The 24,681-nt window shown below is 37.4% G+C and overlaps 2 protein-coding genes across 17 annotated transcripts in view; one reads left to right on the top strand and one right to left on the bottom strand.

The window, feature by feature from the left end:
- ANKRD28 (ankyrin repeat domain 28) overlaps window positions 1-23,714 on the top strand; it is a 194,099-nt gene extending 170,385 nt beyond the window's left edge. For 12 of the 16 annotated variants that reach the window (XM_063602197.1, XM_063602196.1, XM_008951669.6 and 9 more), the window contains 11 exons: window positions 741-942; window positions 4,643-4,730; window positions 4,833-4,950; window positions 5,507-5,726; window positions 11,384-11,471; window positions 11,563-11,646; window positions 12,590-12,735; window positions 13,382-13,464; window positions 13,890-13,972; window positions 14,951-15,042; window positions 20,385-23,714. In XM_063602197.1, the coding sequence (XP_063458267.1) occupies window positions 741-942; window positions 4,643-4,730; window positions 4,833-4,950; window positions 5,507-5,726; window positions 11,384-11,471; window positions 11,563-11,646; window positions 12,590-12,735; window positions 13,382-13,464; window positions 13,890-13,972; window positions 14,951-15,042; window positions 20,385-20,671 (1,491 nt within the window). In that variant the 3' untranslated portion in view covers window positions 20,672-23,714. Of the gene's footprint in view, window positions 1-740; window positions 943-4,642; window positions 4,731-4,832; window positions 4,951-5,506; window positions 5,727-11,383; window positions 11,472-11,562; window positions 11,647-12,589; window positions 12,736-13,316; window positions 13,465-13,889; window positions 13,973-14,950; window positions 15,043-20,384 lie in introns of those variants that run through there. The other 4 variants (XR_010111399.1, XR_008624705.3, XR_008955355.2 and 1 more) reach the window with 2 other exon arrangements.
- The window catches only part of BTD (biotinidase), a 133,567-nt gene that overhangs the window by 44,312 nt on the left and 64,574 nt on the right, over window positions 1-24,681 (bottom strand). The window lies entirely within an intron of this gene.

Here is a 24,681-nt window from a genome sequence, read left to right as displayed (position 1 = left end):
GAGAAATCCGAATATTCAAGCACTGACTCAAGTTGCTAGCTGTCTTTGCAGTTGATGTGGAGCACTGAACTGTGATTAAGAACACAGGCTTGGCTGGGCACAGTGGCTCATGCCTGTAATCCTAGCACTTTGAGAGACCAAGGTAGGAGGATGACTTGAGGCCAGGGATTTTGAGACCAGCCTGGATAGCATAGCGAGACCCTCATCACTACAAAAATTAAAAGAAAAATTAGCTGGGCATGGTGACGTGTACCTCTGGTCCCTGCTACTCAGGAGGCTGAGGTGGGAGGATCACTTAAGCCCAGAAGGTCAAGGCTGCAGTGAGCTATGATCACGCCACTGCACTCCAGCTGGGGCAACAGAGCAAGACCCTGTCTCAAAACAAAACAAAAAAAACACAGGCTTTTTAGAATCAGACTTGAAATCAAGACTTTAAATGAATCCCTGTCACACATCCATTGAATGTCTGCCATGAGCCAAGCATTGTATACTCATGAAAAGATGACCTGTCATTTGAACTTGTATTATTTTTAGAATGCCTGTTCCCTAACACAGTAGCCTACTATGTTGATTATTAGAAAGATCTGTAGTTAACTTCCTGAATTCTCGATGTAGAAGTTTGGATTATCTCAAATAGGATAATAATATGAAGACAAGTTTGCTTATTTACATTTATTCAAGTATTTAGGAAGTCAGTCTAAATATGTATGTTTTAAATTTACATTTTTATTTATTTCTAGGCCTATCATGGTCACCATCAAGCACTGGAAGTGTTGGTACAGTCTTTGTTAGATCTTGATGTCAGAAATAGTAGTGGAAGAACACCCCTAGATCTTGCAGCTTTTAAGGGCCATGTTGAATGTGTGGATGTACTCATTAATCAGGGAGCCTCAATCTTAGTAAAAGATTACATTTTGAAGAGGACACCTATACATGCAGCAGGTATGCCAGATATTATGCTTGATTTATTTATAACTTCTATCCAATACTTTTTTTCAATTTCTGATATATAATATTTCCGGTTAATTGTCTTTAAAATTTTGACCTTTTTTTGTTTCAAATCATATATGGATTATTTGACCTCACCAAATAACTTTATTCACACAAATGAATTTACAAAGCCTCCGTCATTCATAAACATTAGGAGTATCCACAGTGTTCAGGGAACTTAAATACAGTGTATTATACCAACCCAAGTAAACCAAGTACAAAAAATATTCATATAAAGTTGTTTATATGTAGGTCCTAGACTACCAGCTTCTGTGTGAAAAAGGAAATAAAAATAGATTTATTAACTAGTATTTGAAACTAACTTTGTGCCTGGCTTAAAACCTCCCTCATGCTCCAGCCTGTCCCACACAAGTGTTTAAGAAGTCATTAAAACTGTCCTGCTCTCATGAAAAGAAGCTCCTCTGCACAAAAGATTTAAGTGCCCCCAAGTGGTCCCTTCCTCCTGTGGCCTCTCTTGGAAAACAACCTTGGCAGCCTCCTTGCTGATACCTTCTGCAATTTTAGGGGCCCCTCAGGGGGCAGTGGCAGTGGATTCATCTTTTGATGATGGCTGCAGATGCTAACATTGGCCAATTCTATGTCACACCTACTGGTTACTCTTTGAGGGCATTTCTCCAGACAGAAGCCCCACTACCGTCAAAGCTTAGGTAGGGCAGGATCAGAGAGGCAGGCACCTGTGTTGTTTTGAAGGTTGTGCTACAGCCTGGACTTATCTCTGGACTTCTCCCTCTAAAACCCAGTGGCCCAAAGAGCTGAAAAATGTCAGCTTGGCTCTTCAGAAGTTTCCAGACCCAAGGAGATTACCAAGAGCTACAACTGTCTGGGGAAATTTTTGACTTTAAGTGGTAAAATGATTGTATTCTCAGGGAATACCAACAACAAGACTATCATCACTTAAAACATTATCTGCCTTAGAAGTTGGGTTTATGTAATAATCTAACTTCTGAAACACTTTATCAACAAAACAATGCAGTATTTATTTCTTTCTGGTAGAAGTTATTTTGGATTGGTATAATCTTTCATTTAACAAGTGATACACGTTTTGACTTATTTTACCAGTGTACTGCAGACAGGCTTTACAGAGCACTTTATGCAAGAACTATTCCATATTGTGATATTATGATGTAGCAGATACGTTAAAATACGAAGGTCTATAACCAAGTCAATTAAATGACTTGCTACCCACTGCGTATCACTGGCAGATGCAGATTCACAACTCTATTTTTATAGAGTGATCCTTAAGAATACATTTGAATATATGTCTTGGATTTTTTTTCTAGTCCTTTGGGAAGCTTACATTTTAGAAGACTATTGATAACACCCACTGTTACTCCCAGAGCCGCCCTTCAAAGCTATCAGATGTTCAAGTGGGGCTGAGAAAAATATTTTAATAATACGTTAGAACCTCTAATAAACATACATACACTACTATATGGTTTGAACAAGAGGTTAAAATGCATTACTTGCTGTTACCTTATTCTGAAAAAGAGTGAAGTTACATATCACTTTGCAAAGCCAAACTTGGTGGCGCATGCCTGTATTCCCACCTAACTTGGGAGGCTGAGGCAAGAGGGTCACTTGAGTTCAGTTTCATTGCACTCTAGGCAACATGATGAAACCCTGTTCCTAAAATATAAAATAAAAATCAATTTTGTACACTGGATGGGATCTGTGAAAAATAAGTACATTTTAAAAATATTAATCTATAGCTAGAAAAATTATAATTGCAGATCATATGCAGAACTAATTTAAAGCTTGCATGGAGGGGTTGCACTCTCAATAGGTAAATATTGAACTGAGACATTAGCCAGTCCCTTAGAAGTAGTTAGCCAATGCCATATATGTTCAGCATAAATCCTACCCACAAAAAGAACCACAGGTTACTCTTAGTGCCTATCTATTCAAGAAATGCAAGCCTTGTATCTATAGATGGCTTTCAAATTTGGAGGTCTATAGAGAGCATCTATAAGCCATGAAAAGAACACTGAGGGTTTTTTTTCCTGGAGGTTTACCAGTCATTTCCCACAGAGATGCTGTGCTTGCTGTTTGGGTATTGAACTTAGATGACACAAACATTCATCAGTAGCGACTGTGAACTGAGGGTAAATGAACTGATTTGAAAAATGATGGGCCAAACAAGTTCTTCTTGAACATCCCCAAGTGTTACGACCCTGTTTTTTGTTGCTAAGCTGTGAGAGCTGCTGGCAGAGTGCAGCATACAGATTGGACTAGGGTAGGAGAGGTGATTTAAGCCACAAGTTTAATAACTATTAGTATTTAATATAACTGTGGGAACATACTGTGGAATATTCAGCACCTAGCTTGCTTTTGCTAGTTTTGTCATCTTTTAATTAGAAGAAATAGTGATAGATGTTCTTTTCTGTATCATATGCAAGATACATTTTTTTCTAATGTATTTCTTTAAACTTCAGACTTTGTATATATGAACAGGACCTGAATTTTGCAGAGGATTTAACTTACTTCAAAAGCTCTTTTCTTTGGACTACTTCTACTTGTACCCTTGCCCATTTTATGCATTTGGACTTAACACATGCATTCTTTAGATGGATCATTTTTCTTGTACTGTATGTATATATATATATATATATCATTTGAAATTATTTCAGCCATAAATAACAGAGTACCCTACTGAAAATAGCTTAAGGGGTTTAGTGTCTCACATACAATGTCCAAAGGCAGGCTGGGCACGGTGGCTCACGCCTGTAATCCCAGCACTTTGGGAGGCTGAGGCGGGTGGATCGTGAGGTCAGGAGTTCAAGACCAGCCATGCCTAGATGGTGAAACCTCATCTCTCCTAAAAATACAAAAAAAATCGCCGGGTGTGGTGGCAGGCGCCTGTAATCCCAGCTACTTGGGAGGCTGAGGCAGAGAATTGCTTGAACCCAGGAGGCGGAAGTTGCAGTGAGCCAAGATCACACCACTACACTCCAGCCTGGGCGACAGAGCGAGATTCTGTCTCAAAAAAAAAAAAAAGCAATATCAGGCAGATGCAGCTCCAGGGTTGGTTGATTCTACAACGGTGTCAGAGCTCTGGATTAAACTCTGTTATTCTCTTACATTTGCATTCATGTTGCAGGATTATTGCTGCTGCTTTTAAGGATTGCATCTAAAATCAGGAAGGAATGGGGGCTTTTCATTATTAAAGATAAAAGTATTTCCCAGCAGCCTCTAGACTTATCGGCATCTCAATAGTCAGACCTGGTTCCTGTGCTGCTCACCTTAAAACTGATCACTGTCAGAGGAGAATGGGGTTCTTGTGATTGACTTGGTCTAATCATGGTATCATCCCTTTGCTGGAGTCAAGGCACTCTTCCTGACCACATTGCCAGAGAGCTAAATAAAATGAGCATTCTTTTAGAGGCAGATGATAGGGGATGGGTGCTGGGTAGGCGGTCTGCCTGTCATGTTTTACTGTGAGGAATTCACATTTATTCCAGCTTTAACAGTCAAAGGCCGTAGAAACCTTCTTTGTACCTATAGTTTTCATTCTTGCATATTAAAGTCAGTGAAACTATCCCAAAAGTAAATTCTAGAAGATGTGCTTTAAGATGGACATTTTCTATTTTATCATTATATGTAATTACTGAAATGTTTAAATTTCACTTTACAGCAACAAATGGTCATTCAGAATGCTTACGGCTATTAATAGGAAATGCAGAACCACAGAATGCAGTGGATATTCAAGATGGAAATGGACAGTAAGTTTCGATAAATAATTGTTGCATCACAGAAGGGCATATTTCGAAAACCAGAGTACAGTCTTAAGTGACAGCACTGAACCTATTCCTGTTGTTGCTCAGGACGCCTCTGATGCTATCTGTTCTCAACGGGCACACAGACTGTGTTTACTCATTGCTGAACAAAGGAGCAAATGTAGATGCCAAAGATAAGTGGGGAAGGACAGCGTTGCATAGAGGGGTAAGCAGAAATATGCTCTTTCCTTTCAAAAAGCTTTTATGACCTCATATTACCTAGAACTGAACTAGGTTATGTTTATTTTTTCTTCATTAAATGTTCGTCAAATAGTCTTTACCATTTCTTTCAGTATCTTAGTTTTTAAATGCTAATTTTGAACAATTACAGAGTACAACTTAATCTAGAGAACAATGTTAGAACAAAATTTTAAAACTCTAAAACTTTGAGTAGAATTAATGTCAATTTGACTTTTTCCATTATCTCACTTATTTTCTTATATACTTTAATCTTTTTTCACCTTTGAAATATCATTATTTTCATTGAATACCAAGTTTCTCTCTTCGTGTTTTCATACTGTTTGCATTTTAGAAGGGTTGTTGCTTTAACTGAATTTTTAAACCACTTCCAATAAAAATACAGAATTACTCATAAAATGATAAATGGCTTTAATTGATGGAAGGATATGGAGAGTATGGTCTTTAAAGTTTTTAATTAGCTGAAATTGGCATGTAATGTTTAGCATAATATGTTTGACTACCTTTAAATTATTTTCTTTCAGGCAGTTACAGGCCATGAAGAATGTGTAGATGCATTACTTCAACATGGTGCTAAGTGCTTACTTCGGGATAGCAGGGGCCGGACGCCTATACACCTGTCTGCTGCCTGTGGACACATTGGTGTTCTCGGAGCCCTTTTGCAGTCAGCAGCATCTATGGATGCAAATCCAGCCACAGCAGACAATCATGGATATACGGCACTTCACTGGGCTTGCTACAATGGTTAAGTATACAAACACAAATGCATATCATTGTGTAGTGAACAGAGATAAAAGAATGACATATTTATAAGGCAAATTTTAAGTTTAAAATTAGCAAAAACCTTGGGAATAATCTACTGTATAGGCTCACGTACTAATAATACTTAGTACGTAGGCTCACTCCTGTCCTTTGTCATGCTAAAGCCAAGACACTAGTTGTCAAAGGTGTTCTGAGATAAGCCATGAAGTATTTTTGAGGTTTTTCTTTTCTTTTCTTTTTTAGTTTTGGTAAGATCTTGCTATGTTGCCCAGGCTGGTCTTGAACTCCTGGCGTCAAGTGATCCTCCCACCTCAGCCTCCCAAAGTGTTGGGATTACAGGCATGAGCCACTATGTAGCCTGAAGTTTTTCTTAGATCCTTATTTCAACAAATATTTTGCATTTTTAGGAGGTTTTTAGAATGTTTCCATTGCTTTTATATAGTGTGCTTGTATTTTGATTGTGTTCTTTTACTTTTTTTTTTTTTTTTAAGAGTCCCACTATGTTGCCCAGGCTGGTCTTGAACAACTGGGCTTAAGCAATCCTCCCACATCAGACTCCCCAAGTGCTAGGATTACAGGCATGAGCCATTGCACCCAGCCATGTTCTTTTACTTTCTAAATACAATCATATTAGGGGAAAAATAACCAAAAGTAGGAGAAACAGTGAGATGTATCACATTCTAAACTGAAATCTATGTGTGTTTTCTGAGCACATTGCAAGATAACATTCTTATATTACCAGTAATATCCATGTTCAATGTTTTAAAGGAATAAATCCCTAGCAGGTCTTAGAATTAGAAACTTTGATGGGTTAACTCTGCTACATGGTTAAAAGAGATTTTCTTTGGCCTCCTACAGGCTCACAGTCACAGTCATCGCTTTTATAGGTAGACTCACAAAAGGTCACGTAGGGAAGCATAAAGCTACTTTGAAGGTATAGATGTTAAAAATGCAGTTTGGCTTATGAAATGCCACTAATTAAAATAATTTATGTAATGAAGCATGTTGAGATATTTTTAGATTTGATCATCTTAGAAAACTCAAGTACATTATATACAGTGCAAGCATCAGTGTTGTCAAAGTTCAAGCTTCAGGCTTTAGCAGAGAAATTAGAGGTTTTTAAAATTTGTTTTCAATTTCAGTGTAGCTTCAAGATTAATGTTAATTATGACAGCAGATCTACAAAGCTGTAGTTCACAATCTAATAACCTTCCCTCAAAATGCAGAGAAAATATAAATTGTCTCTTTATATAAATACCCATTTGCTAAAAATAAATAAGTATAATATCTGTTGTAAAATCAGACTGCCTTACCAGGAAGTTGAGATTTGCTGTCTTTCTATAATATGCTGTTTCATAGTTCTTTCACTGGGAGCTGTTCTGACAAAGTTATCAAGTTAAAGCAAAAGAGGAAAAAGCTGAATCTTGTAAAATTATAACTTCATTAAATGTTTCCACAAGTATTTCTGAGATACAATATTTTGATTTTCATATTAGTCCTTATGCCAAAGTTGGGAGTTGCATTCTCTTGCCGTTAGAACATTTTGGGCTCTTGAGGTTTGTCCTGTTATACTGTTGGTTATCCTTCAGCTGAGTACTGATAGCACCATAAAAACTTGAATAGTCAAATCTGTTGCTCATTGAAAAAGCTAGTTTAGTCTCTTTGTTTTTTACTACCTTAAATCCTTAACCAAAACAGTTTTGAAAACTATAAAACCTTTGGGGTTTAACTTCTCTTTTTCCCATTTCTACTCGCTAAGGCAAGTAGAAATGAGTGTAGTGAAGTGGCCAGAGTCTAGTACTCATACTAGTACAAAGAAGATACTGTATTTTGCCATTGATGTTTGATTTGTTTCTGTAATGTGACTTGACATTTTACAAGTATAAGGAAAACCCAAAATATCTAATATAGTGGGAAAATATCTACAATTGTGAGTTGTGTTTCTGTAAAAAAGTCAGTGAGATAAAACTGTTCAGAAGCAAAGACTAACTGCTTGGTTTTTTAAAAAATATATCCCTGAAGATTAACCATTGGAAAAATCACACAGTGAGATATTTTTCCTCAGGAAGAGCATTTAGTTGTAAATGTACTGCTGTAACTGTCCTTTGGAGAGTTGCTTTCTATTACAGTGTTTCTTATCAGATCTATATGTAGAACATTTTCCCTAAAGTGAGTTCCTACTCTATCACTGCTAAATTTAGACTCTAAGCACGTTTTGTGCAAGAGACAGAACTTTGCAAGAACTGCATGCCTGGTTGCCATTTAAAGATCATAACAAATGTGTCTGATTTTCAGCCTGTAGCAAAATTGTGGTGATGCTGAATTTGAGCTGGAAGGAATTTAATGTGTGTTGGCTATATGCAATAAGCGACTATATAGACAGCCTAAAATTAATACCATATTTATAGCCAAAAGCCCATTTTATAATTTGGCATTCTGAAAGTAGAATATGTAAAATGGTTTTTACTTTAACTAGTAATTATTGTACAGCTGGAAAGAAAAGTGGAAGCATGCCAACAGAACAGAAAACAACCTCTTAAAATTAAAATGAAATGATGGCCAAGTTTTAGAAAAACACTGGCTGTAGATACTAAAAGTTCACAATTTCAGTTTATGTAGTCATTCAATCACAGAACTTAAGAATACTTATTATTCCTTTAAAAAATGTGTTCATTTTTATGAAGCTCTAAACATCCTCAGACTAGCCTCTGAAACTCAGGAGGACCCAGTTTACCATCCTATCTATCTTTCATAAATGATGATAGAAAGTTATGAGATTATCTGCTTGATATCACCCAGTAATGATTTCTGGAGGTCACAAAGGGGCCCCACTGTTCCCTTTTCTCAGTCTGTACTCAGATGGTGAGTGGTTCTCAAACCCTTTGGTCTCAGGAACTATGGATTGATACTGACTGTATTAGAAATTGTAATTGAGAAATTTTTAAATACTTACTGATTTATTTAAAAATAATGTCTATTACATGTTAACATAAATAATCTTTTTTTATGAAAACTATTTTCCAAAAGTATTTTCTTTTTAGTGAGAAGAGTAGTACATCTCTTTATAGCTAATTTAAGAGAATAGTTGGGTTCTCATCTGTGTTTTTATTCATATTTTTTTTGCGTCACCCCAGGGTTCCCTAGGCCACGCCTTAAGAACCCATATACCTGGAGAATGGGGGGCTCTTAAGTCAACAATGGACAACTTTCCATTGCTGTATCTTAGTAATGAGTTAACATTCAGAACGATGGCATTAAAGGAGTTTCTCAACCTCAGCACTATGACGTTTTGGGCCAGATGATTGTTGCAAGGGACTCTCCAGTGCATTGCAAGATGTTTAGCAGCATCATTGGTTTCTACCCACTAGATGCCAGTTGCACTGCCCCACCTTCAGTTGTGATAAACAAAAATGTCTGTAGGCATTGCCACACACAATATCTGCTGATGGGCAAAATCCACTTGAAAACTACTAGATTAGAGAAAAGAACTGACAAAAGATGGAACACAATTACAGGTTTTTCTAAAAATTACTTTTCCACAATTATAGGGTAAAGTTTAAGCTGATTAAGTTTGAGTAATTTAAAAAGAAAAGAAAATATAACATCACTTTGGTAGGCAAATATTAAACCATGAAAATGTATAAAGAGGCCATGTAAGAATCTTATTCCTAAAGTAGATCCCAAATGACTAATGAAATAAAATAAGCAACATTTTATTTGTAGTAATTAGGGTATTAAATTAAAACCCTGGCTCTGGAATTAGGGGAGAAAATTTGAAATTTGGATTTTTCTGTTTTTGAAGTTACTGTTAAAAACTATGGACCAGATATTGATCAACAGTCAATACAGTCAGCCCTCCATATCCATGGGTCCCCCATCGGTGAATTCAACTGAATGTCGATCAGAAATATAGTTAGGCTGAACATGTACAGACTTTTTTTTTTTGTCATTATTCCCTAAACAATACAACAACTATTTATATAGCATTTACATTGAATTAAGTTGTAAGTAATCTAGAGATGACTTAAAGTATATGAGAAGATGTGCATAGGTTATACACAAATAAACCATTTTGTACAAGGGACCTGTATAAGGGACTATGGAGTTTTGCTGTCAGTGGGGAGTCCTGGACCCAATCCCCCAAGAATACCAAGGCTGGATACTTCTCTTTTACCACAGCAATGTCACTTTGGTAGGAAATTGTCTTACAAAAATACTTCCTAAAATAAAAACAAAATGTTGGCCATGGTGGCTTACGCCTGTAATCCCAGCATTTTAGGAGGCTGAGGCAGGCAGATCACTTGAGCTCTGGGATTCAAGACCAGCCTGAGCAACATGGCAAAACTTCATCTCTACAAAATATCAAAAAATTAGCCAGGTGTGGTAGCCTTGCACCTGTTGTCTTAGCAACTCAGGAGGCTGAGTTGGGAGGATCACTTGAGCCCAGGAGGTTGAGGCTGCAGAGAGTCATGATCATGCCACTGCACTTCAACTTGGGCAACAGAGCAAGACCCTGTCTCAAAAAATTGTTTTAATAAAATAAAAAATACCAGAATGTTTCATTACAGCATTGTTGATAATATCATGAAGAATTTTTTTAAACTAGCAATCACTTTAAAATCCATAATTAGATTAAATAATTTATGATATACTTTGATACTGTGAAGCTCTTCAGAACATTAAAGAATAAGATTTTAGCCAGGCATGGTGGCTCACACCTGTAATCCCGGCACTTTGGGAGACTGAGGCAGGTGGATCACCTGAGATCAGGAGTTTGAGATCAGCCTGACCAACATGGTGAAACCCCGTGTCTACTAAAAATACGAAAAAAGTTAGCTGGGCATGGTGGTGGGCGCCTGTAGTCCAGCTACTTGGGAGGCTGAGACAGGAGAATCACTTGAACCCAGGAGGCAGAGGTTGCAGTGAGCCAAGATCGCGCCACTGCACTCCAGGCTGGGCAACAGAGTGAGACTCCATCTAAAATAATAACAATAATATTTCATATATGCTATTATGGAAGGATATGTGTAGTTAATATTAAGTAAAAGGCAAGTTGCGGAATTAAACATCCCATTGCCATTAAGAAAAAAAAAAAAAAATAGCACAGTCATTTCTCGTTTGCTGTTGAGGATTGGTTTCCAGGACCCCTTGTGAATACCAAAACCAACAGGCGCTCAAGTCCCTTATAGAAAATGGGATAGTATTTGCATATAACCTATGCACATTCTCTGCTATACTTTAAATCATCTCTGGATTACTTATAATAACCAATGTAATGTAAATGTTATGTAAATAATTGGTATGCTGTATTTAGGGTATATGACAAGAAAAAAAGTCTGCTCTGTTTTTTTTTTCCCCCAAATATTTTTAATTTGGGGTTGGTTGAATTGATGGATGCAGAACCCACGGATACAGAGAGCCAACTGTATGTATTTTGTGTGTGCAGTTGCATATGCCTAGAAATTTTCTGGAACTACTGGTGGCTTAACAGCTACCAGTGGTTATATTCCAGAGAGGGGATCTGGGAGATGGGATGAGGGAGAGACTTTTACATTTTTCCTTTAAACACTTACATGTACCTGTGATTTTTGCCAGTATCTCCTTTGAATTTTAATACCTGGTTCTTTACACCTATTTAGGTCACGAGACATGTGTAGAACTGCTTTTAGAACAGGAAGTTTTCCAGAAAACGGAAGGAAATGCTTTTAGTCCATTGCATTGTGCCGTGTAAGTAAAGCCAGAATGAATCAGATTTGGTTTGAGTGTTTTAAGAAATACACCATTGCTGTGAGAATGATCACCTTGTTACCTTACACAGGATAAATGACAACGAAGGTGCTGCTGAGATGTTAATTGATACATTAGGTGCCAGCATTGTGAACGCCACAGATTCAAAAGGAAGGTAGGAATTCAACTATGTATTAAATAGTTTTAGCCAGGCACAGTGGCTCATGCCTATAATCCTAACAATCTGGGAGGCCGAAGTGGGAGGATAACTTGAAGCCAGGAGTTTAAGACCAGCCTGGTCAACATAGCAAGACCTGCATCTCTACCAAAAAAAAAAATGCATGATGATGCATGCCTGTGATCCCAGCTATTCAGGAGGCTGAGGCAGGAGGATCACTTGAGCCCAGGAGTTTGAGGCAACAGTGAGCTATGATTGCACCACTGCATTCCAGCCTGGGTGACAGAGTGAGATCCCGTCTGGGCCCTACCCCCCAAAAAAGTTTTATTTTCAATAAGAAATAAATTTTAACTACTGGCTGGTGTGAGAGAATTTACAGAAAACCCATTATTAAAAGTTGATTTTTATATTTGCGTGTATAAATTGTTATAAGATCTCAATTATTTTTACATTATAAAAGGTTTTTCTATTTATAGATTTTAGGAGGTTTTCCTCCTTTAAACTATTTTAAAATGTAAATATTTTTCCCTTTCTTTCGAATTTGTTTCCCAAAGATTATTGTTAACAAAGTTAACAGTTTTCTAAATGGGAATAAAGCCTGGAAAAAAGTCCAGCAGTTGTAATAAGTGGTGGTATTCAGATCAGGATTTATTTCTTTCAAAATTTCCTTTAATGATGTAATGTTATTTTAGCAATTTTGTAATTAATCTTTACTTCATACTAGTTCTAGTTTAATTAAGGCCTTCTGTATTATTGAAAGTACAAATTTCTATGAGAGAAATTAGTAAGCTCCATTGAGCCTATTTGTTTGTGTACAGGCAGTGCTTTTGTAGCCTAATATGTAAACCCTTAAAAACAGCATGTCACAAATTAAAGAATATTTTTCCAGCATATATAACATTCAAATTTAGTCATATATTTCAATTTTTCTTTATCACAGAACTCCTCTCCATGCAGCCGCCTTCACAGACCATGTAGAGTGTTTACAGCTGCTGCTCAGCCACAATGCTCAAGTCAATTCTGTGGACTCTACAGGGAAAACACCTCTTATGATGGCTGCAGAAAATGGACAAACAAATACAGTTGGTAAAGAAACTTCTTTAAAATTGTATTTTCCTAAGTATGTGTATCACTTATGTATAACTTAGATCCCAAGACTTCTGACTTCAACTAGTTATCTTACCACTCCTAAGACTTAAAACCTTTTACCTGTTTGCAATCCACATTTTCATTTAGGGATACAATGTTTTAGTTTGTCCTGACTATTGAGGAGTCTACTTTACCATGGCCTTATAACATAGTGGTTAAGAACACTGGCTGTGGAGTTGGATTGCCTGAATGTGAGTCCTAGATCTTTCAGCTAAATGACCTTATGCCTCAGTTTTCTCATTTATAAAATGAGAAAAATAACAGTATCTACTTGGTGTGTTGTTGTGAGGGTTAAATAAATTACTTTAAATCCAGAGCATATAAAACAGTATTTAAAATTTAGTGCACAGTCACAAAATAAATGTTAATTGCCATTGTTAGAGTGTGTGACTTATACAACAATATAATTGTCTCATACAATTATATGAAGATATATATGTTATATATTACAATATTTTTCTTGTACTTAAGTTTTTGTGAGAGGGACTTTTTTGCTTTGTATCTTCATTTCTCTACAGTGAGTTATTGGTAATCTAAGAAACATGTTCATAAACATAAGAATTGATGCACTTTTTCCTCCCAGAGATGCTGGTTAGCAGTGCTAGTGCAGAACTGACTTTACAAGATAACAGTAAAAATACTGCCCTCCATTTGGCTTGTAGCAAGGTATGTATACATTTTAAGAATATGTTTCCATTGTTAATATTAACAGTGACATTAAAAGTTTTTTGACTTCACTAAAATGAACAACTCAGGACCAAACCTCTCTAATGATCACACTGGTATTAGATTTCTTGAACAAAATTGACTTATAAGGCACCATGGCGTATCAAAGTCTCCAGTAAGCCAAATAAGTTTTGGAACACAAGTCTAAGCATAATTATCCTCTTTCCTTAATCTTAATTTTGTCCTCTTCTCCTACCCTCACTCCCAAGATGTGTTTGGGCAAATATTAAGATATTAGCCAGGAAAATTCATGGTATATGTATGGTGTTGTACATATTATATGGACTAGGATTGCAGATTGTTGGGTGTATAAATGTATCTTTAATGGTGCTCAAGTTTTTATAACTTATCTGCCACAATTATAGGGTCATGAAACTAGTGCCTTGTTAATACTGGAAAAGATAACAGATAGAAACCTCATCAATGCAACCAACGCAGCCTTGCAAACGTGAGTACTGTCAGTATCTAGTATAAACTTTGTGACCTATAATTATAAAAATGATAAATGGATTTTTTAAACATGTGACTATTGGAATAGGTTTCATTAGTCATAGAAGCAATTTTAATAGTTTTACAACTGTCAAAACTCATTTCTAAAATGATCACAACTAAAAGCCATATTATTTAAAATGCTTTTGAACTGAAATTTTATTATAACATTGACAATAATGTATTTTTTTCCTTAATCCACCTACCTAATTTTCTGAAGTAGTACTATTTTGTGTATTCTGTGGAAATCAACTGTAATAATATGTTACTTGAAACTAACAATAAATGAGGTAAGAAGCTTTATGTGTGTCTGTAAGCCAATAAGGTTTCTTAAAGAATCAAAATTTTTAATAATGTGAGCAGCCAACCTCCAGATAGACTGACAGAGATCTTACATCAGTGTCTCTCATTGTCCCTTGCTATTCCATTTTGAGGTTTAGTAAAGATAAAAATCTTAGAATATTGTTGCCCGTTCTGGGATTAGTCAGATCCCTTGAAGGTCCAAAAATTAGTCATGATGCTTGTAAGCTGTTTTCAAAGCCTATTAGAATTTATGCTACTGCAGTTTACAGTTTTTAAAGTATAGTCTGTATCTTTACCAGCCTCATTCCTTAACAACGGAGGAATGCAATTTCAATGGTAAAATTTTTTTAAACATTGAAAAGAAAAGTAACAAAAGGATTGGGTGAAGGTAGGGACCTGTCGATGGGACCTATGGCTGAGCTTGATGCCGAGCTACACGTTGACAAGGTGTGACAGTGCACTGCACAGAGGTTCTGCTCTCCCTGCCCCCATCTTTGTTGTTAGGACTAGGTTCCTCGAGTTTGTACCTCTTGGTCTTCACAAGTTGACAAAAATGCTCTTTGACAGCCAGGTGTGTATGTGTATGTGCATGCACATGCACATATGTGTACATGTATCATGTTTTTTCCCCTAGACCTCTGCATGTTGCTGCCCGAAATGGGCTAACAATGGTGGTTCAGGAACTTTTGGGAAAAGGAGCAAGTGTGCTTGCAGTAGATGAAAATGGTAAGTTGGTTCTACATTCTCTTCCCTTAACCTAGAGCTTTTATCTTTTGATCCATATTTGAAGAGAAATAAACTTGGATATTTTTTATTGGTCAAAGAGGAGAGCTAAAGTTAATATTGAAGAGTAGTTTGTGGCAAAGGAATAAGGGCAAAAGAAATAGGAAAAGTTATCTAACAGATGTACTTCCGAATTCCTATATCATCTGTTACAGCAAAGTTAGTATTTACTGTTTATACTTGCCACTTTCTGTTGTTTTAGTAGCCAAAGATTTTGTTCTTTCAGCAAATATGTATCAAGATCCTAGTTAAGTACTAATATTCTTATTTAAAGCCAGTGTTTCTACTCATGCACTAGATCCTGTCCCCTTTTGCCTACTTCATAATGTCAGTTTGACAGTTCTCTTTTGTGTCCTGGAGTAACATTTTTCGCTCTCTTCCTGTATTATTCCTCTCAGTATATAAACATTAGTTCCCTCATCCTTAAAAAATAATTTATAAATCTCACTACTCCTGCCAGCTACTGCCATATTTCTCTGTTCCCTTTTGCAGCAAAACTACTCTCTTGCTGTCCGCAGTTATTCCTCTCATTCTTCCATTCTTTTGTTGTTGTTGTTGTTGTTGTTGTTTGTTTTTGAGACGGAGTCTAGCTCTGTTGCCCAAGCTGGAGTGCAGTGGCATGATCTTGGCTTACTGCAACCTCCGCCTCCTGGGTTCAAGCGATTCTCATGCCTCAGCCTGCCCAGGTAGCTGGGATTACAGACACCTGCCACTACGCCTGGCTAAATTTTGTATTTTTAGTAGAGACGGAGTTTCACCATGTTGGCCAGGCTGGTCTCAAACCCCTGACCTCAGGTGATCTGCCTGCCTTGGCCTCCCAAATTGCTGGGATTACAGGTGTGAGCCACAGCGTCCAGCCTCATTCTTCCATTCTCTCTTAATTTCCGTATAGTCAGGCCTTCTCCCCTTCACCCCTACACATAGCAAAACTGTTCCCATCAAAACCACCAATGACTTCTACTGTTAACTACTACTTAGCTCTCATTTTACTTGATAGATCAGCTTTTGGCACAACTGATCGTTTCCTTTGATAAATTATTTTACTCTGCTTTTTGAACCCCACTCTTCCTTGGTTTTCCTTCTACATTACTAGTTATTCCTTCTTAATTTCTTTTACAAAATTTCTCCCTCTTCTTCTAGGACTCAATTCTTCGTTCTTTTTGCTTTCTCTATCTACATTGACTCCCTAGTGCTCTCATCAGTTCCTTTGGTTTTAAATACTACCTATAATGCTGAGGATTCCCAGATTTATATCTCCAGCCCAGACTTCTCACAGTCTCTATATATCCACGTGCCTAATTGACACATCCATGTGGATGTCTGATAAACAGCTTAAACCTAGAATGTGCAGAACTGAACTGTTGATCCTTTCCCACTCCCCTTGCCAGACCTACTCTCCCCACAGCATCATGCTCTCCATTGAAGACAATTCTCATTCTTACAGTGGCTCAGGGCAAAACCCCTAGAGTCATCCTTGATTCCTCTCACTCATACTCAATGTATAGTCCATCAGCATATACTATTGACTCCACCTCTAAAGTAGATCTAAAATATGCCCACTTTTTTCTTTACTGCTACCAGACTGACCTGGATCCTTTTAAAGTATATGAGAACATGTTACTCTTGAATTTCGGTTCTTCTTTTTTTTTTTTTTTTTTTTTTTAAGAGGCAGGGTCTCACTCTGTTGCCCAGACTAGAGTACAGTGGTGAGATCATAGCTGATTGTAACCTTGAACTCCTGGGCTCAAGAGAACCTCTCACCTCAGCCTCCCAAGTAGCTAGCACTATAAGTATGCATCACCAGGCCTAGCTAATTTATTTTTTATGCTGACAGACTCTCACTATATTGTCCAGGCCGGTCTTGAACTCCTGGCCTCAAGCAATCCCCCCACCTCAGCCTCCCAGAGTGCTCCACCTGGCCCCACTCATAGTTCTTAAAATGACCTTACTAGGCCCTACATGATGTGTCCTCCACCTTGTTACCTTTCTGATATTATTTCCTACTCTTCTCCTTTCTCTACTTCATTCTGCCATGCCAGCCCCTCCATAGCAGGGTTATACATGCATTGTGATCTTCATTCTGGCTGTTTACTCTGCCTGAACACTCTGTCCCCAAACATCCCATGACTAAATTCGTCACCTGTTTCAAATCTTAGCTCCAGTTTCATCTTCTCAATGAAGCATATTCTAACTACTCTTTACTACAACTTGCTAGATACCCCTACCATAGCATTCTCAGTCCTTGTTAACCTGCTCCACTCTTTCCTCTTTTTTTACATAAAGCTTTTAACATATTGTATATAATGTACTTTTTTGTTATGTTGATTTTGTGTCTTCTCCACTAAAGTGAATGTAAGCTCCAAAGAACAGTGAAATCTTTGTCAGTTGCATTCACTGATATATTCTTAGTGTTCTAAATAGTGCCTGAGCAAGTGGAGGCTCAGTGAATATTTGCTGCATGAGTGATTATGCCAAGCACTGTACTAACTTCTGATGATACAGTGTAAAATAAGACATAGTCTACTCCCCTGAATGGAGATAAGAGTGCAAACAGGCTATTAACGATGCACTTAAAATAGTTTAATTGGAATAAGCATAGAATGCTATGAGAGTACTTAAGAGGGTCTTCAAATCCTTTCTTGCAGGATCAGAGAAGGCATCCCAAAAAATGCGACTGCTAAGCCAAAATCCAAAGGATAAGGAGAAAGTGGGGGAGGAACTTTCTAAGCAAAGAGAGTGGCATGTTAAGAGATAAAACTGGCCGGGCATGGTGGCCCATGCCTATGGTCCTAGCACTTTGGGAGGCCAAGGCGAGTGGATCACCTGAGGTCAGGAGTTCGAGACCAGCCCCGCCAACATGGCAAAACCCTGTCTCTACTAAAAATACAAAAATTAGCCAGGTGTGGTGGCATGTGCCTGTAATCCTAGCTACTTGGGAGGCTGAGGCAAGAGAATCGCTTGAACCCAGGAGGCAGAGGTTGCAGTGAGCCGAGATCATGCCAGTGCACGCTACATGCCAGTGCACGCTAGCCTGGGTGACAGAGCCAGACTTCGTCTCAAAAAATAACCCCCATGCAGAGGAGAGGAGCCTGTTTTTAGTCATATTCTGACTAGAAAACACACCTGAAACAAGCTTCTTTCCCCACTCCCACTCTCATCCAAGGCATCCTGGCCTATGTAATGGGTTGTTCTGCCTGCCAGCAGCAGGAACAGCAGCAGGCACCTTTAGAAGAACCCTTGAAAGAAGTGTGGGCAGTGAAGCACTCCCCCAGCTACTTTGGACAAATAAAATTTAATTAAAAATACGGACAGCCTTCAGCCACTGCTGCCAAACTTGGAAGGACATCAGTTGTTCTCTTTGACCCTTGACAAAATGGGAACTTTACAAAGGGGGAAAAAATTGCTTTTTGTGGCTGGGCACAGTGGCTTACTCCTATAATCCCAGCACTTTGGGAGGCAGAGGCGGGAAGATCACTTAAAGCCAGCAGTTTGAGACCAGCCTGGGGAACAAAGCGAGACCCTGGATCTACAAAAAAATTTAAAAATTAGCCAGGCATGGCATGTGCCTATAGTCAGAGCTAGTCAGGGGGCTGAGGTGGGAGGATCACTTGAGCCCAGAGGTTGAGGGTGCAGTGAGCATGATCATTATACTGCACTCCAGCCTGGGTGACAGAACAAGACCCTGTCTCCAAAAAAAAAAAAAAATCCTTTTTTTATCAAGGCCAATATAGCATAGATGAAAATATGTGGGAGAACTGGAAGCAACCAGATGCCCAGTAGTTGAAATGTATAACTAAACCATAGTATAATCACACAATGAAATACTGTATAACAATGAAAATGAACCAACTACAGTTACATACAACATTGATAAATCTCATATAATGCTACACAAAAATGCCAGATATGAAATAATACATACTATATGATTCCATTTATATTTTTTTAAAACTCTAAACTGTAGGCTGGGTAAGGTGGTTCACATCTGTAATCCCAGCATTTGGGAGGCCGAGGCAGGCAGATCACTTGAGGCCAGGAGTTTGAGACCATCCTGGCCAACATAGCGAAATCCCATCTCTACTAAAAATATAAAAAATTAGCTGGTCATGGTGGCACACACATGTAATCCCAGCTACTCAGGAGGCTGAGGCAGGTGAATCACTTGAACCCAGGAGGCAAAGGTTGCAGTGAGCCAAGTTTGCACCACTGAACTTCAGCTTGGGTGACCGAGCAAGACTCTGTCTCAAAAAAAAACCAAAAAACTATAGTGTTTATGACTCCAAGTTGAAAGCAAGGAAATTACTACCCCATAAGTCAGGATAGTAGTTACCATTGTGGAAGAAGAAAGGTGTAACGACTGGGTAGAGGATATATGGAGGCTTCTGGTATGCTGGTAATGTTCTCTTTCTTAATCTGTATGGTGGTTATACAAATGTATGTTATGTGATAAAACTCTTAAAGTTCCATATGGTATAATTGAAGCTTGGCATCACACTATTATCACTTCTCTCCCGCTCCGTCCTCAAGACTGAGTCTTGTACCAACTGAGGTACCAAATGTTTCCTCCTTGGTTTGCTGTGTTGACACTTTGTGGTAACTTACGACTAAGGTCAGTTGTCTTCCGCTTAAAAAAAGGGAATATTTACAAAGGAAATATTTGTTTTGATTTAGTAGTTTTTAAAGTTCATCTGCTTAGTTTGTCTACTGTTTTTCTTCAAGAGACTGTGACCCCAAGAGAAAAGTTAAATTGACAACTAAGTGTCATTCATTCAACACATATCTTTTGAGCACCTGCCCTGTGGCTGATTCATGAAGCTGTACACATTTAAGATTTCTTAGCATCAAAAAGTTTCCTTACATAACTACAAATTAAATTTTTTTATTTTTTCTTATCTTGACACTGATATAACTGCAAATTAACAGTAAATCTCTGCTTACCATCCTGAAAGAATATTCACTGATATGTGGTGTTTTTCTTATTCTAGCCCAGTTTTTTCTGTGAATTCAGATGGATACGGATAAGTTGTGAGACCTTGGGGAATCATTCTTCTCTGGGCCTGCTTCCTCTTCTGTTGTCTAGTCTAACGTCCCCTTCCACCCTAGGTTTCTATGGCTATTCTTTTTCTACTTATTAGAAACTTGCGAATCATGCTGGTTACAGCAATTTATTATAAGCTAAGTAATGTAAAATATGTCTAAAGTTGAAGTACTTTAGGCTTATTTCCTTGTCTTTGGTGAAATACATCTCAGGATGCTTAATTTTTAAATTTTATCTTTAATTCTAGGCTATACCCCAGCTTTGGCCTGTGCTCCCAATAAGGATGTGGCTGATTGCCTGGCTCTCATTTTGGCCACCATGATGCCTGTCTCATCAAGTAGTCCTTTATCATCCTTAACATTCAATGCCATTAACCGTTATACCAACACCTCAAAAACAGTCAGCTTTGAAGCTTTGCCCATCATGAGGAATGAACCTAGCTCCTATTGCAGTTTCAATAACATTGGAGGGGAACAGGAGTACTTATACACTGACGTGGATGAGCTCAACGACTCCGATTCTGAGACCTACTGAGAGGCTGAGGAGGAGGGAGTTCTCACAGTAAAGCTTCAAACTGTGCTTTTTCAGGAAAAAGGCACTTCGATATTCACGTAGAAATTCAACCTAAGAGGAAAGATCGCACAGTGAGCCAATGTTAAGAGATCTGATGACATTAGGAGGAAGAGTTTTAAAGGCAAGTTTTACAAAAGGAACTTCTAGAATCTTGAAATAGACCTGACTGAGGAAAACACATTGATGTCAGAATTCTTTGTGGAATTGTTTAATTTGGTTTTGCAGTGCCAGGAACAATTGGGGACACTGTGCACTCTAACCTGCTTACACAAGCAACACTATTGTAACAGAAGAAATAAAGACACTAGATTTAAATTTTATCAATAAAATTACAACTAAATTTAAAGGCAATAAAAGTTTGGTACAGTAGGCATTATGTGCACAGCAAATTGCAAAAGGACCAAATAACTGAAAGGTTTTTTTAATAAAATGCCATTTTGTGGAAACTGGAGTAGATTAAATGAAACATTACCTAAACCAAACTGCAATATTTCTGGAAATGAAGCTGAGATTTGGTTTTAAATGTTGAGTTTTTTTGGGTTTTTTTTTGTTTTTGTTTTTTTAAGAAAACATCTGAAAGCCTTCCAATGCTGTATTAAACCATGAGAGAAAGCAGATGTATTTTTACATTTTTTTCTTTTACAGAACTATTTCAAATTTCCAATTTTTATACTATTAGAATTAAAAACCAGCTGACTGGGTGCAATACGGGTGAAAATACTTGTGACATAGACATTGAGATGGATTGGGGTCAGGCTGTTGCCCTGTTTTGAATGGTTTGGGTTTAAAATAGTACTATTTTTGTTTGAAAATGTAAAGAATTTCCTAGAAAAAAATTCATGAAATCAAAAAGTAGACTATTTCACCCTATTGCAGCTAAGTGGTCCTGGGGCATGGAGTCTTCAACCTCTCTACTTTGAATGGCACACCTTAGTCACTTATGTTACTTTTGTGTCCCCACCATGGGTTGGGGGATTTTTTGTTTATTCTGATCTATGAGTTTTGAAAAAGTGAATAATCAAAAGGAAAATAATTCCTTGTTGTTCATAAATTAAACATCACTAAAGTCTCTTGAAAGGCATTTCTGAATTGGGCAAGATTTAAAATACTAAAGCCTTAGGTCCTATTCATATTTAAAGTAGCATGTTTGTAACCTGTTACTATTTGGAGAGAGAAGCAGTTGCCTGCCAAATTGAAGACTACCTTTCAAATAGCAAAAGAGAGAGAGAAGGCTGATATTTCGGCTTTTAAATAAAGATTTGTGTGGTTCTGCTTTTACTGTAACTGTCACTTTCCCAGTGAAAATGATTTCATATACATTGAGGGTCTTACAGGTATGGGTAAAGTTCTATAAATTGCAACAAAATGATACCCAATTTCATTTTATCCTTTTTGTATTGTGAAACTGGAAACTTTATGACATTGTAAATTATCAGCTGGTTTTTCTGAATATAAAGTGTGAAAACACAGAACAGTATTTTGATCTATTTGATAATTTTGTGGGTTTTTTGAAGAATTAATGAGCATGTACATAGAAATAGTGACTGCTTGAATACTGTATTTACTTGCACTCTTTCAGTACATCAAGATTCCTGTATATTTTAGAGTATAATAAAACACAGATGTGAGTTGTATTTAATGAATAATGTATTTGTATCTGTGCATATTATCTACAAATCTATAAAGTTTCTAGGGCATTGACTACTAGATTTTAAGCATTTTTTCTAAAATATTTACAGAAATTATAAATCTAATCCCCCATCTTTTCTTTATAATATAAGGAAGTCATAATGAACCCTTCCTAATTATTAGTAGTAGGAAGGTGAATATGCATTTTAATGACAGTGGACTACATTTTCTATTGTACCTTTTGAAAAAAAAAAATCAAGCAGATTCTAAAAGTATACATATGTGTGCTTTCTCTTTCCTTTTAGGAATTCTCTTCTGAATTCCCTGAGGGAATTTTCTAGAATCTCAGAATTGAAAGAGACCTGAGGTTCATCCAGTCTCTAACCTCTTAACAAATGCAGGAGTCCCTTCTACAAGGGTGATCTTTCCACCTTGAACACTTCCAAGTGACTCTACCTCACCAAGCAGTCCATTCAGTTGTTGAGCAGCTCTAACTGTTAGAAAGGTCTTCTTTAGATGGAGTTGAAGCCTCCCTCCCGGTAACTTCTGTCTTTGGGCCTGGGTCTGTCCTCCAAGAGAACCCTGAGAATGTTGGAAGGATGAATCTTGCACATTCTGCCATGTCTTCTCTTTTACAGGCTGTTTGACTTCTCTGCTGAAGTGATTTCCAGAAGGACTCATTTGACACACTATTAGATTTACCACATCTAATGAAATCCAAGGTGTAGCTATAAAGTGACAAGCTGTTTTTAATTTATCACATACACCAGAACTTCTATCCTGCATCACTTATATGTAAATGATGCTGTTACCAAAAACATTAAGGTAGTTCTTGCGAATGCCACCCCACTAAGAAAACTATTTCATTACTTTTGTAATCCATCTGTGAGAGTCTGCCCCCCAGCTTAACCACTTCCTTTGGTCTGCACCCAATGAAGGGAAACCCCAAAGTACTGTCTCAAATGGTATTTGAACTACGCCAGTATTGTTGGAATAAGTACATTAATTACTTGAATGAATGAACACAGCACCGTAGAAATTTCCTTTATGGTTACACCTTGTATGTCTAAAGCATTCAGGCCCTGTTCTGTAGTGTTTCTTATCCTCACACAGAGTAGAAAAGCCTGTTTGCTTTATTTAACTTATACATAAAAGATGACATCTGAAATATCTGATGTGTATTATAATACCAGCTTCTGCTCTAGAACTACTTTGGGTGAAATGGTGGTAATAGCAAATGACCTCCTTTAACAAGACACTCATCTCAAACAGTGCCATTTAGTTCAGGAGATCTCTAAGTGTAGCTGTAAATTTTGGGGTTAATTTGGCTTATATTGGACCTTTTAAAAGAAATAAAGTTTTTTAATGCAATAAATCAAGTGTCTGTCTCTTACATGCAAACTTCTTTTCCCTTAAACTGTCTAGCATTGAATTGACAAGTTTTTTTTCCTTTTCTAATAAAAAAATGACTTTTTAGCAAAGCTGTTTTAGACTTAAATGAACCTATCTATATGGGATTTTCAAATATATTTATTCAACAAATACTGCTTGCCTGCTGTATACTTGGGAGTGGGAATGGGCAGAAAACCAAGAAATTGTGATCTTGTCCTTTAGGAGCTTACAATTAATTTCATTGTGGAAAGGTATAAGTAGAAAGTAATAAAATTGTAATTGAGGTAGAGATTAATTGATAAAAGGTACAGAATAAGATCACATTGGGAGGGAAGATCAGAACAGGCGTCATGGAAGACTAGGTGCGGACATTGAGAATCAGATTTGAACAGATGGAGAAGGGGGCAAATGATACCCTATGTGAAAAGAACAAAATCAGCAGCTCTTTAAATGGTTGGTGGAGTTGGTGGAGGGGCGCTCTGGGATAGAGTAGATATTGGCACTTAGCAATCCTGAGCATAGAAAGATGATGAAAATATACAAGAGAGCTAATTGGAAACATGTACAAGATTAGATAATAGAAGTGAGAACAAGTAGATATAAATAGGCGATGGGAGGAACAGGTGAAGAGGGCTTTAATAACCTTTCTCAAAGTGGTCTTTATGCAGGTAATAATAATAATAATAATAATAATAGAAAATGCCTATGCAGCATTTATCATGCATTTATTACAACCAGGCAAGGTTGTAAGTACTTGAAATAAATTATCTCTTAACCCACACAACTGTGGTAGGTACTATTTATATTTAGTACGTGGTAGGTACTATTTATAGCACCATTTAACAGATGAGGAAAGGGGGGGAGATGAAGTAGTGTTTGCCCAAGGTCACCTGGCTGGTAATTTGTGAAGCCTAGATTCAAATCCAGGCAGTCATGTCCATTGTCGGTGC

The sequence above is a fragment of the Pan paniscus genome, chromosome 2 (assembly GCF_029289425.2).
Source record: "Pan paniscus chromosome 2, NHGRI_mPanPan1-v2.0_pri, whole genome shotgun sequence".
Lineage (NCBI taxonomy): Eukaryota > Metazoa > Chordata > Mammalia > Primates > Hominidae > Pan > Pan paniscus.
This window is presented reverse-complemented; position numbering and strand designations above follow the sequence as displayed.